Source organism: Fulmarus glacialis, unplaced genomic scaffold, assembly GCF_000690835.1.
Source record: "Fulmarus glacialis isolate BGI_N327 unplaced genomic scaffold, ASM69083v1 scaffold5650, whole genome shotgun sequence".
Lineage (NCBI taxonomy): Eukaryota > Metazoa > Chordata > Aves > Procellariiformes > Procellariidae > Fulmarus > Fulmarus glacialis.
Genome location: NW_009188221.1, coordinates 9642 through 22661, shown reverse-complemented (window position 1 = coordinate 22661; position 13020 = coordinate 9642). Strand labels below are relative to the sequence as shown.

The window sequence follows — 13020 nt, the reverse complement described above, 5'->3', positions numbered from 1 at the left end:
AATCAGCATGCACAGCATTCTGGCTCAGAAACTCTGAAAACACAGTCCTCCTCAACAGGAACAATTGGAAGAGACAGGCAAAATGATGAAAAATGAAGGGATCAGCAAAAATCAGACCTAATATAAATCCAACTAAAATAAACTCAGCATGGCTCCTGTGGCTCATTCAAAGGAAGTCTTCTCTGAGAGTTCATTTGCAAGAACTCAGTTCACTGAAGAAAGGTAGAATATAACTTCCTCTGTTGTGTGCTATTAGGAGCCATTGGCAAACCTGACTGACAACATGAAGAGGTTTTTGAAGGGAAGTACTGAAGATTGCAACGCTACCTATCAGATTGCATCACAGGAAACATGACATCTCCAGCCAGAAAGCGTCAGTGCTCCTAAATACTGGGCTTAAGGGTTTGAAAGAATTAAGATTATTTTCTTAACTTATGTAGGGAATGAGACCTGAGAGGAGTACTTGTCCGAATTAAAAAACAAATCATACTTTTAACATAAGAAAACTTACAATTCTGTAATTTGTTTGAACAGAGGGGACATGTATTGGGAAACCTATTTTTAAAACTGGAATGAAGATGCATTGACTCTGAATGTTTAAAACAATCAAAACGAGGTCATAAGGCTCAATGCTATAACCCTGTAATGATGGAAGCAGAGCATACTATTGAATGATTAAATGTAGTTGTTTGTACATGACTTCTTTGTTTTTTAATGTATGTAGCAACTTTTGCTGCAGGACATCAACACTTTTTTTTTTTTTAATTATTTTTCTGTGTCAGCATCAGATCCCTCCTAAAGAAATTCAAGGCTATATTTCATTTGATTAACATGCTTCTTAACCTCAGCTGTGCCAACAGGTCAACAGAGAAGCTGAATATGTTTTAGGGTTCAAAAGTATTATAATAGTTGATGTGGGAGAAGAAGGTTTTTTTTCAATAGAAGACAGTTGAGAAACATGTCAGATCGCTAATACTGAACATTCAAGAATATTAGAATATTGAAAGTTACAGACTATTCAGCCACCAAAGCACACACAATATTGCTTGCTGGCATCTCTCTCTCTCAGCTGTCTTTTGCACAGCCCTTAGAATAGTAACAAAAACTGCCCAGCTCCACAAGTATTCTCCATGAATTTGCAGCCCTGATGAGAGTCCAGAAGAGACCACAATGTATTTTATTGCTGGGGAAAAGAAAGCCAAGCAATAGCTCACAAACTGGTTTGTGATTCTGTGTAATCCTATTGCTGATTTGAGTCAATCATATTCTTCCCAGTTTATTTATTATTAACAAGGGGAAATGTGGCCTGAGACCTCAAGGCATCAGCTAGGAGATGCTGTGGCTTCTCTTTCTGGTACCCGAGAGAGTCTTCTCCATTACCTAATGCTGACACTGAACCAAAGAATTGCTTTGTTCTCTGATGGATGGATTTCTTTTTTTTTTTAAAAAAGCTTATTTCGCTACATTCAACAGTTGAGAGAGCAGAGACAATGAGCTTGTCACCTCTGCTATTACTTGTAATAGGCCAAATTGCAGGGGGTATAATGACCATGCGAGTGAACTGACTTCACCATGGCATGTCTGCATGGAATCAGCATTCCCAGCAGGCTACAGGAAGAGGAACTGCATGTTCGGGTATCACTTGTTTTCCATTAAGACCATTTCCATCTTCTGTTAACATCCTTCTGAGATGAGCCCTTATTATTATAAACCCTTATTCCATATGACAGCATTTTTCATACAGCCAAAATATTCCAGAAACCGTATCACCCCTGCATTTATTTCAGTCCTCTCTCTGCATAACGGCATTAATAGTTGACTTTCCTGGAAAAGATAGCAATGAATTGCCTCCTTTTCTTACAGCTAATGTTAATACTGTAATGTGCCAGAACAGTATCTGGGAACTCTCATCAGATCAATAGCAATGCCCAAAGCAGAAGCAGCAGCTGGTGGCTATGCTCCAAAATGACTAATGCTAAAAAAGGAAGATGAAGAAGCATTTCAGTTAATGTATTCACAATGCCCAACGATTGCACATGGTGGTTCAAGGGAAGGAACCAGTCAGGGGGCAAATCTAAGGCAGGCCTTCTGGGAGTGGTGTTGGCTACTCTCAAGCACCTAAGGGCAACTGGAGACCTCACTGCAGTACCTGGTTTTGTACTGGGTATCACATGTCATCTCGTTCTTTAATCTATTTTTTTTTCAAAACTGTCTTGCGGGACCAGAATTTCAAATCGGTTTGTTCAGTGATTATATGTACCTCAGCTTTCCATGCAGTCTTCCTCTGTACTAGTGCACCGTAACAGTGATTTTCTCAGGTAACCAATCTCAGTGGAAACTGCCTCAGAGACATGTAGGAAGTCAATTTTGGAAGCCAGGGTCATTTTCCTACAGAAGTCAGCAGGCTTCTGAGATGTCTGGATTTAAGGCACTGGTGTTCCAACAGTGTTCCTCTACATTAATTCCACATTGCTTGGGGAAGAAGATGCTTGGGGAAGACGATGCTTGGGGAAGACGTCAAACAGCAATTTTTCACTTTTGTATTCTTTTCATTATCATTTGATTAACATAGACAGGGAAATTTCACCTTTAGGAGGCCTGTCTGTGAAAAGCCTGTACAATACAGAGGCAACCCTTTCAAATAAATAAAATTCAAATTAAAAAAATGCTTTTGTGGAAGAAAAAAACAGGAAACTGAACCACATCTACCTAGTAGCATTAGGTCAGCATGATTACTAACACAAGCCAGAGAACCACGTGTCCTTGTAATACCTAGGCATGATGGATGACCTTTGCAGCTGGCTAGGAAAGTGAGTGGTGAGTTAAACTGACCCTTCCTTGTTTTTACATATATGGGTTGCTTTCCCTTCCTCAAAAAAACAAAAGACAGCAAACAGTAACTGGTGTATTGGGGTGTTCTGAGCCAGCAAGCTACAAAGTTAACGGACTGCTTTTTAGGGCATGGTGACCCATAGGCATGAGCAGGAGAAACAACAGGCTTCTTTTATAGACTTTGTATTTGGATGGAAACCAGATGCCTCTATTATTACATAACTTCAGGAATATAGGGTGGCATCTCACCTCTGTCTGTTTAGGGTCACCACGCTCCCCCTAAGATTGCATCTATTCTCTATTTTGTTTTCTCATATACTTACTCTTCGGTCACTTTCAAGCTCAAATTAGAGTGCTTTCTTCCCTCATTTAAGGAGGAACTGCTCTTTTCTAGATTTATGCAGAAAAATCAGCATATACATTTGCCTTGATTTTTTTTCTGCGTTAATATGTCATGATGCCCATAGTAAAGCTGAGCATAAGGAAGGAGGAAGTTTGGACTCTTTGGGAAGGTGTGAAGATACAAATTGTCTCCTCAGAGGTCTATGCCTTTCAGTTGTATCCAGTCCACACAGGCTGGATCAGTACATGTTTCTGCTAAAGCATCAGCTTGAGGGATCTGTTACAGAAACAAGAGGGTGTTACGTTTCAAGAAAAGATGACAGGAGCAGGGGGAACTCACAACCTTCTATGGTACCGGCAACATTCAAGTTGTGTCCTGTGTCTTCCATCTGTAGTCTACAGGCTGGGGTACCTCAGCCCCATCAAAACAGAGTCTGGTCTTCTCTCTAACACATTACCTTGCTGATCTGACTCTCCTCACAAATACAGAAAGCGTTGTTTCTGTTGAAGGTGAGAGCTACAAAGACAGTGCAGAGTATTCTGATTCTCAGGGCTGTTGGTCGTTTGGGGAAAAATGCAAAAGATTACGTTTGATGTAATCTTGCTTTACTCCCCAAACTTATGAACAAGTGCTGTCAAAAAAGTGGCTGTCACCCAGATTAAGTTTATTAAAGCCACATGAAGAAATTAAAACAAAATAGATGATCTAAGGTCACCCTGTATTCTTTTCTCAACAGTTGCATTTCAGCTAGAGGAAAACACTAGGCCAAATTAACGTCTGCTACAAACAAATGTGTTCTCTTTGAAATAAATGCACCCACTTATGCTCTGCCTGCATTACGTCTGTTACCGGGTTTTTATGAGATTTGGCAAGTGCAGTGATATCTGTTAATATCTGAAGGTGGGAGTGTTCAGGGAGTTGTCTGAAAGGCTTGCAAGACTAGATCTGATCATATCCACCCACACTAATTAACACATTACATAAAAGTATAACAAGTTTCTCTTTGCAAACATCAGAATCACTTGCCCAGGCACTTTCTGTTAAGTTCTAGAAGAACTATAGGGATGGACTCTGTCACTTTTTAACGTCAACAGAACAATGGATGAGAAGGTGGGGTATAGTTCCCACTTCCAGGGCTCATTGCTTTTCTTCATCCTGCTAAAAACATGCCATCAGCAGGGATACAGCTGAAAGGACCTTTTTAAAGTTCACCAAGGGTGCATGCGGGAACATGTTTTTTTTTTTTCCTCATCAAAACCAAAATACAAAATCCAATATTAAACATGAGGAATCAGATTTATTTACAAAGGACTCCTCCTCTCCCTGCCCTGCCTTGCTCATTCTGAAAATTACTTTGTACAAACACCAGCCTCTGAAAACACCTGGAACTGGAAAATCCTCCCATTTAAATAGGGTCTTTTTATGTCAGGAGAACATATGTCCCAAAACGGCTAACATTTCTCTATCATTCCAATTTTAAAACAGCAGTAATCTCCTGTATAAAAACTATAGTAAGGGGTCTTCTACTTCTTCATAGATTGGAGCAAGTAAAACTGGAAGAGCTTAGCTAATTTCATATGAAACTTCTGTGACCTGGTCCTACAGCTTCACCTAGGTTCCTCCAGCAGAATAATATATACCCTGATTTAGATTTACTCCAGACTCTTTGTATGACATCTGGCTTCAAGATGGTGGCACTGAAAAGTGCAGTAATGACATAGGAAAACAGAAGGAAAAAAAACAATTGTGCAGTGGAAAGCAGGAGGCAGTGGAGAGAGCAGGGAAAACCAAAATTAAAATAAGTCACAGGGCGGAAATTCCTTTGAGAAGGCCTTAGGCTTCAACAAAGCTTGTCCACATTTGCGGTACTTCAAGATTACCCAATACTAACCTTATGTGAAAAGGGACAGTAGACCTCAGCAGGCATTCCACAGGAGCCTTTCTATAAAAAAAAGTCTTCAAATGTATCCATCCAAATTTGCAAGTAACTCACTGGACGGAGAGCATTCTATCTCGCAACACTCACAAGAGAAGAAACTCTCTTACCCAACTCTTCCTTACTATCTGAAAAGCAAAGTCAGTGTTTTCCTCATTATTTTCCATTTGCTGCATACCTCTCCCCCACTGTGACTGCTATTTGACCTGTTGTCCGCTCAGAGACCCTGAGGGAAAGATAGAGGGAAGTTTGTGTGTATTTGTATGAGAGGAGTAAGATGACATGAGTCTCAGCTATGTTCTGACTTGTTTATATTCATTAGAAAGAAATCAACAGCACTTAGTAAGTAAGACAACCTCTGAAGATAGGGAACATCTTTTATGCAGTGCAGGAAAAGAGCAGATTCATCTAAGGGACAGGATTTGGGGATGAGTGGGGAGTTAATTTCAATGTGTGTACTAGTTTTTGCCTCACTTTTGCATTAGGATGTCATCAATGAATAGAATCTCAGCATAAAGGTTTAATTTAAGGGGGACACTGCGGGGGGTGCCCTCTTTCACCACTTCTGTTTGCTTTTGCATCTACAAGCCTGGCACGCCTGACTGATTAATGAGAAACTAGAAAGGATTAGAGTGCATAAAGGGAGGTATGTATAATCATCCCTTCCCCTCCCAAGTGTCAATATGGTACCTTCAATATTCTTGGCAGATGCTGGAAGTGTTCTCCCCTCATTGCACTTGTGTTTTCAATGAACTGTGTTTCTTCTCAAAAAATTGACAAAAAATAAAGCTGAAAGCATCTATTAAAATCACAGAGATCAAAGTTTCTTTTCATCCTCTCCAGAGCGCCTCAGACATCTAGGAATTCAAAACAAAACTCCATTGTAAGAAACCTTTTCAAAGCTGGCACAGTGCTACAGCTTATATGTTCTCCACTCGGAAGGAAAGCACTGACCCAGATAGGAGAGCTCCTCAAAATACCCATGCAGGCAGAGGGGCTTTGCATCAATGGCACTTATGGCAATATCTGCCTTGTGAACTGCTCAAGAAGAGATGTATCTACTGATTTGCAGTAAGGTTCAGACCTTCAGATTTAACATTCACATCATTGCACCTAAGTAGCTGGTCTCCATTCTACGTGGCAGAACCAAAGGAATATCTCAAATACAGCTCATAGCTTTTCTGCTGTAACTCAGATCTCTTTTAGGAAACGATATATTTCGGCATATGCGTTTTTCCTCTTCTGCTTTTGACAAACATTTAGGTAGTCAGACTTACAACTTTTGAGGTAGGGAAACACTAGAAATATCTGCTTTGCAGGTCAGGGTGCACCTTGAAATTACGCAGCTTGCCCCAGGTCACACAGATCATCTATGGAAAAGCTTGAAATTCAAGTCAGGAGCCCTAAATTCACTCCTTTCCTTTAACCACGTGGCCTTCCTTCAGGCGCTTCACTCAGGCGTTCTCCAGTTAGGCTTGTTACTTTCCTGTATTGCAATTATATTAATTCCTCTTCTAGTAGTGTTCCAATATGTTTTGACTACATTGCTATGCCTAGTCCTGCACACTGCATCTGGCATAGGAATGCAGTGTTGCTCTTACTAGGCTGTCAAAGAGAATATATCATTACAAAAATAAATAATGTCTAGCTGCTTCTGGCATTTCAGTCCAAGCAGTATTTATCACTTTTGGCTGATCAGTGCCTGATTCAATGCCCCTAAAAAACAATGGGTATATTCCCAATTGAATTCAACGTGCATTTAATCAGGTCTTTGCTAACTGTGCTTCCAAACTTCACATTTCACGAGCACTACAGTACTCTCTATTCTATTTTTAGAGCATTATTCCACTTACTTCAGTGTGCAGATTGATACAATGGATTTTCCTCTGCATGGATTATGTCAGTGAATGTACGTTTGTACAAGCAGGCTCTAGTTTTAGTTCTAGATTTAGTTCATCCCCAATGTGATGCTGCCTACATGCGTGGCAATCTGGGATTAATGCTAAATATATATATTTTATCATAAATGAACAAAAATATTCAGAAAGACAATTAAATTTCATATATGAGTTCAGTGACAGAAAGAATCTTCCACTGTTCAAACTGCCTGCTCTTCTGACTGAGCATTCCTCTCCTGCCTTCACAGGTGAAGTGAGACAGCTTTCTTGGGCCCAGCACAGTCCTTCCAGACAGAAGTCCTGGGTGGCCTTTAACAAAGAAAACATTGCTTCACAGTTAGCTCCTTCCCTGATGTGAGCTGGGAACAGTTTCATCAACGGATGTGAAGTGAAAGAAGGAAAGGAAGCTTCCATTAAATGTCCATAACTTTTAGTTCTTCAAAGTATTTTTAAGTTCCCCATTCAAAAAGCTGAAATGAAACCAGTAGCAGTTGGTAACTGCAGTTCCTCTGAAGAGAAGGGATAAAGTATAGGGTGTGACGTGCTGCCTCTCAGCTGAGACAGCCTACAGACACTTTAGAAACAAAAATTACATCTTAAAACTATGAGTAGATTTAACAATTGAACTCTAAAGAATTAAACATCATATAAACATTTCACACTCTTTTGTTTTTCTTTCCAAGGGTCCATAGTCTAGTCATTCAATCCTGTGCAAAGGTCATGTTACTATGGATATGACCTGCAAGAAATGTGTTGCCTCAGAGCAGTGCAAGTCACATGAACAGGCTAGAAGCCAAGACTGCTGATTCACAGTCTTGTCAGGATTTTCATGCTTGTGTTGGTTTCACTGAAGAATAGTCCTTGCACCATCAAGTCTATGTTCGTCCTTTAAAAGTGTTCATGCAGGTATAGCTCCCAGAAAACTTGTGGATTTCTTCAAGTGCTGCCTGAGGGAGAATGCTGCAGGAGAAGCAGAAAGAAAATAAGCAGACCAGACAAACCTCTTAGTCTATTCTAATAAGAGGATGTATAAATATGCATTTATGTACACACATAAGTACACATATTCTTAAAAATCAGATAATGAGAGCGCACAGACCAAACGTGTCAGTATCCTGCTGTGAGTAGGCCTAAAAGGAGAAAGTTATATCAAGTCACTCTTTCTCTACAGAAATATTTATCCAAAAAGGTCTGTAAAAACTCTAACTTGGAAGATACCATCATGTTTTACTCCTCCCAAATATTGTGCAGAATCTTGCACTCTGAAATACACAAATTTAAACTGAGTTCTCTAGTTAACTTGCCATCTATTTGGCTAGGCATGTGGACTCCTTATCATGAGGTATGGATATAGATATAATTTCCTGACAGCTACCGTAATGGAAAATAAATGATTAATTCTTAAAATAAAAGAGAAGGAGAACAGCCCTTTTTCAGTCTGCAGAATTTCTGGGAACTTTTGGGAGTATCCCAAATTTTACATTCAGAGCAAAGCATTTATTGTGAATTATTTTTTCTTGCTTGAAATGCAATATTGCAGTTATTTTCCACAGAAATCTCATGGCCTTGTTTCAGTTCCTGACTGAAGTAGGTTTTCCAAAGGCTTTAGTGCAAACTCTCATGGAAATGCGATTTTGAATGTCCTTTCTCTTTAGTTGTTTCAGGATATGAAGTTATGACTTTCTTTCCTTAGGGACTTTAAAAATCATACACAAAAATATTTTTTTAATAGTTTCATTGCTTTAACACAAGCAATGCTCTCTAAATACAGCTGTGATGTACATACCTTATTGTACAGAAATCCTTTACAATATAAAGCCTAGAGTCCAAAGAGTGGCTTACTAAATCAAAATCAACTACACGCATATATTAATTGTTAAGAAATTTCCGAGATACAAATACCAGTTCAGAACTCAGGAATCAAAATTTTGGGAGTGAAACTGGTTTCATAAAGGGGTTATATTCAGGGAAACCATCTACAAAGGGAATCTCAGAAAGTCTTCTCCCTTTTGCTTCCATGACTATCTTTCATGGGAAGGGATGAACCAATCTGATCCTGGATATGGGGTTACAGTCAAACTGAGATTTGCCTTGGTGGACAGACATAGAGAACTGTAAGCCAATCTTGCCTAACTGGCTAGGCTATTGCTGGGCAAAGGAAATATTTACCTTTTTAGGATAACAAGAACATGCATTGTCCATGGAAGGAGCAGGAAGGCTTGATTCATCTGAACGGCTTCTACTGTCCTCCTAGCCACTGTCTCTGGCTTGAGGGGAGGAAAAAGATTAGGGAACCTGAATAAATAAAGCAAAAAATAAAATGATTATTTGTTACCCGAACTCCTCCTTTAAGATATCACTGTCCAAGACCTGTTACTCACTAAGCTATCACTGGTTACTGGCATTCAAACATGCCCCAAAGCAGGCTGGAAGAAGCAGAAAGTTCCAGTTCCAGCCAGAAAGCTGGAAAGCAGAAAGCCCAGTTCCAACCAGTACTACTGCGTTAGCTAAATGGTTAAGAATGTACATGTTGGTGCCTTTAGGGAGAAGTGGCAGAGTGCATACAGAACCTTGATTCAGGGATTTTCTTAAACTGTATGCAAACGAATACCAAAATGCTGTCTTTTCAGTGTTGGTGTTTTTCCTCTTCCTCTCTGTTGCTCTTTGCTTGATTCAAATTCTTGACAGGTGAAAGACAAGTATTTTCCCCCATTGCTTTTAATACCAATCATAAGGCTTTTCCCAGCTCCAGCAATAGCTTTACACTGCATATTTTCTTGACTAAGAGAGCATAGACTATATTAATAGGTTATTTTGTCCATTGTAAAAGATTAATTTGGTCAGCCGTTAGTCTTTGCATTTAGCTTGTTCTCTTAGATAGAGGTAAAAAGGAGGTACTGATAGCCTTACTTCAGTAAGTGGCTGTCATTCCTTTCAGTGGGAAAGAATTAAGTATTTCAACGAATAAGGAAGGAATTTGTACTGTTCATTTTCCAGTAATTTTTAGACTGCTCCTTTAGAATGACCTCAATTTTCAGAGTACCTCCCCTCCTTCTCTGGTGGCTGCATATGGCCCAAATACACTTAGGGAAAAATAGATTTCAGTTTTCTCTGTAGAAGCAAATGTCTCACTCAGTACAGGCAGGCTGTATGAATATGCCAGCAAACTGAGGGAACCAGTCTGATGAGTCCCAGGTGGCCTAGAGTGACCCTCTGTTCCCAGGCAGCCAAATGAGACATCAAATTCTCTTAACTAAATGAGGCATTAATTAGGAGTGTATTCTGATGATTCATTTAAAATGAGATGCTTTATTCTAGTTCCCCTGGACTGACCTGATTCTCATGCCCTGAAACATCTCTGTGCTCGTGTGGAAGGGCAGGACTGTTGTGGCATTCACTCCAGGACAGTCTAGCAGCCCCAACGTCAGGCTCTCCATAAAGGCAAAGGATGAGGCTTTGGAGGTGCAGTAGTCAATGGCACCAGGGATGGCTGACAAGGCCAGGACAGAGTTCAGGCAAACAATGTGTCCATTCTGCAACTCCAGCATCCTTGGTAGGAATGCTTTGGTAGTTTGAAGAACAACGGGGGTGGGGGGGAAAGGGGGAAAAAAAGGTTTGCTCAGCAGAGGTACAACAAAAACTATAGTTACTGAAAAAAATAAGGTGACTCGGAGACAATAAGCCAAACTGTGTTGTTCATTATGCTAGGAAAGGAGCGGGAGAGTACCTTGTTGTTTTGTCATTTTCTGAAAACAGGGAAAGTTTGTGTAGGAACAAAACAAAATCTTTCCTACCACGTAAGTAAGCAGTACCCACAGATAAAGGCCACGAACAGAATGCTTTGTGTGTTTAAGAACTTCTTGTAGAGGATAAAGTCTTCAACAAAGTGATGAAATCACAGCAGCTCTTTTTTTATTATCTAATTCAAAATGGAATGAGTTTCACACTACTTTCTTTCCCTGAGCAATGTAGTCTCATGCTCCTCTGATGTTCCATACACATCATTGTACAGAAAACTATCCTCTGTGAGCTCAGGCTTTCTCAAAAGAAACCAAGTGTTTTACTGGAAATCACAGAATGGGGATACAAGAGCATCAAATATGTGTTACTACTAGAAAAAATAAATTTTTTTAGACTTCTTTCCTCTGGCCTTTGTCCCTCACATTGTTTTTTCTGTCTCCTTTTCATGTCAGACTGATTTTACCAAGCATCATTTAGAAAGACCTAGTAGCAGCCAAGTGTTTACTGGCTGTAATCTGTCACTCTCATTCCCAGTTCTGAACACATGTGACACAAGAGCTTGTCTTACCCAGAACTGTCCCAGGGTGTTTATATGTTGTGATTTGAGCAATGCATCATCATCGCTGTCCATCAGACTCTTACCATGGACCACAGCAGCATTGTTCACCAGGATAGTGATATCACCCACCTGCAAAAAAAGCAAATGACTTGTTACAACTAATATCTCTCCTCATGAATCAGCAGTCACTGTTATATCTGAATATCTATTATTGCCTAAATACATTATTACTTTCATAGCTTTTGACATTCTTGCCTACAGGCCTTGTAATCCTTCTGGATCACTTAAAACAGGTAGCTAGACTTTGTACAACATAATATGGATGGTCACCCTTCTCTTTTCCCAATTTGCCAATATATTTTTTTCCTCATCAAATATAAGTCATTACTAAATCTTGCCCACAAACAGTGTTTGCACAGACACTAACCTTTTCCCGCACAGCTTTGGCTTGCCGATAGACCTCCTCTCGATTTCCTACATCACAAATGAAATAATGGCATTCTGTCCCCATCATCCTGATTTCCTCTGTGGTCTCCTTCAGGCATTTCTCAGTTCGACCCCACAGGATGATCTGCAGCAAGAAACTTTTGTTAGAGTCAAACTGCTTCTGCTTCAAATCTAAAATAATTAAAACATGCTTCTAACTTCAACAGTTTGATGAACATCTTTGATGTGTTTTCACTGCCAGCCCTGTTGCATTGTTTCATTTAAGACTAGGAATGATTTTCTGTTATGTGGGGATGGGACTTGAGTATCATGACGGTAGTTCATCCCACTGCTGATACTCTATTTACAGGTTCTTTACAAGCAACACAATAGCTAACACAAAAAATCAGATCTTTAGCCTAACATGACAAATATATGAAACACTTGGCAAATTTTCTGTATCATGAAATTTCAAATCTATCCCTGCTTTTGCTATACACACACAGAGAAAGATAAATTTATTCTAAAATCACAGACCTTCCTGTATATCTGGTATGTAATCTACTTCTTATTCTACATTTGGAGATAGTACCTGCTCTGCATTAAAACATATTTTTTCAGGGTATCATATGTAACTATTTGCAATGCTGTTTGCAGGCTGGTGTCGTAGATACGTTTCAAACGAGAGGTTCATCCTGATACCGACATTTAAAGTCAGAAATTTCAAGCATTAATTTATTTTGCAACTAATATACACAAGATTTTACTTGCCACTCCCATTTAACACAGTAAAAATCATGCACTACTTCTTGTACAAAGAACAATTCTGAATATCATATAGCATGGATTTGATATATAATGAAGACATAACCAACACAACCCTACACCATCTACATCATGATGTCTACACCATCATGGAGATCAGAAATAGAAATAACCTGAAAAGTTACCAGGTTCATTAACTTCCATTGTGGGGCTTTATCCAGTATGATTTTTCTTAGACAACACCACTAGTCTCAAGTATGAGATGGTGCTTCCATCACTGTTTTTCAAACAATCTACAGCTAAACAGAGTTAACGAAAATATTTTTTTCCTTGTATATAACCTTATTTTCTATTTCTTTTAAGCTACTGGAAGGAATATAATTTCATCTCTCTGCTACCTAAGACATCTATATATGAATCAATCTACCCTTTTTTCTCTTCAAGTTAAGTTTTCTCAGCATTCATCATATTATGAATGGTGAGTCACTTGGCATTCTGCAAAAAATAAATTACTGAATGG

General features: G+C 39.3%; 1 protein-coding gene across 1 annotated transcript; it reads right to left on the bottom strand.

The window, feature by feature from the left end:
- Positions 1-7130: 7130 nt before the first annotated feature.
- Positions 7131-11880, bottom strand: DHRS3 (dehydrogenase/reductase (SDR family) member 3; the record flags this gene model as incomplete). The annotated part of the gene is made up of 5 exons (XM_009577722.1): positions 7131-7969; positions 9179-9304; positions 10343-10581; positions 11319-11438; positions 11737-11880. Coding segments are annotated over 5 exons (714 nt in total), but the record flags the coding sequence as incomplete, so codon positions are not given.
- Between the last annotated feature and the right edge of the window lie 1140 nt (positions 11881-13020).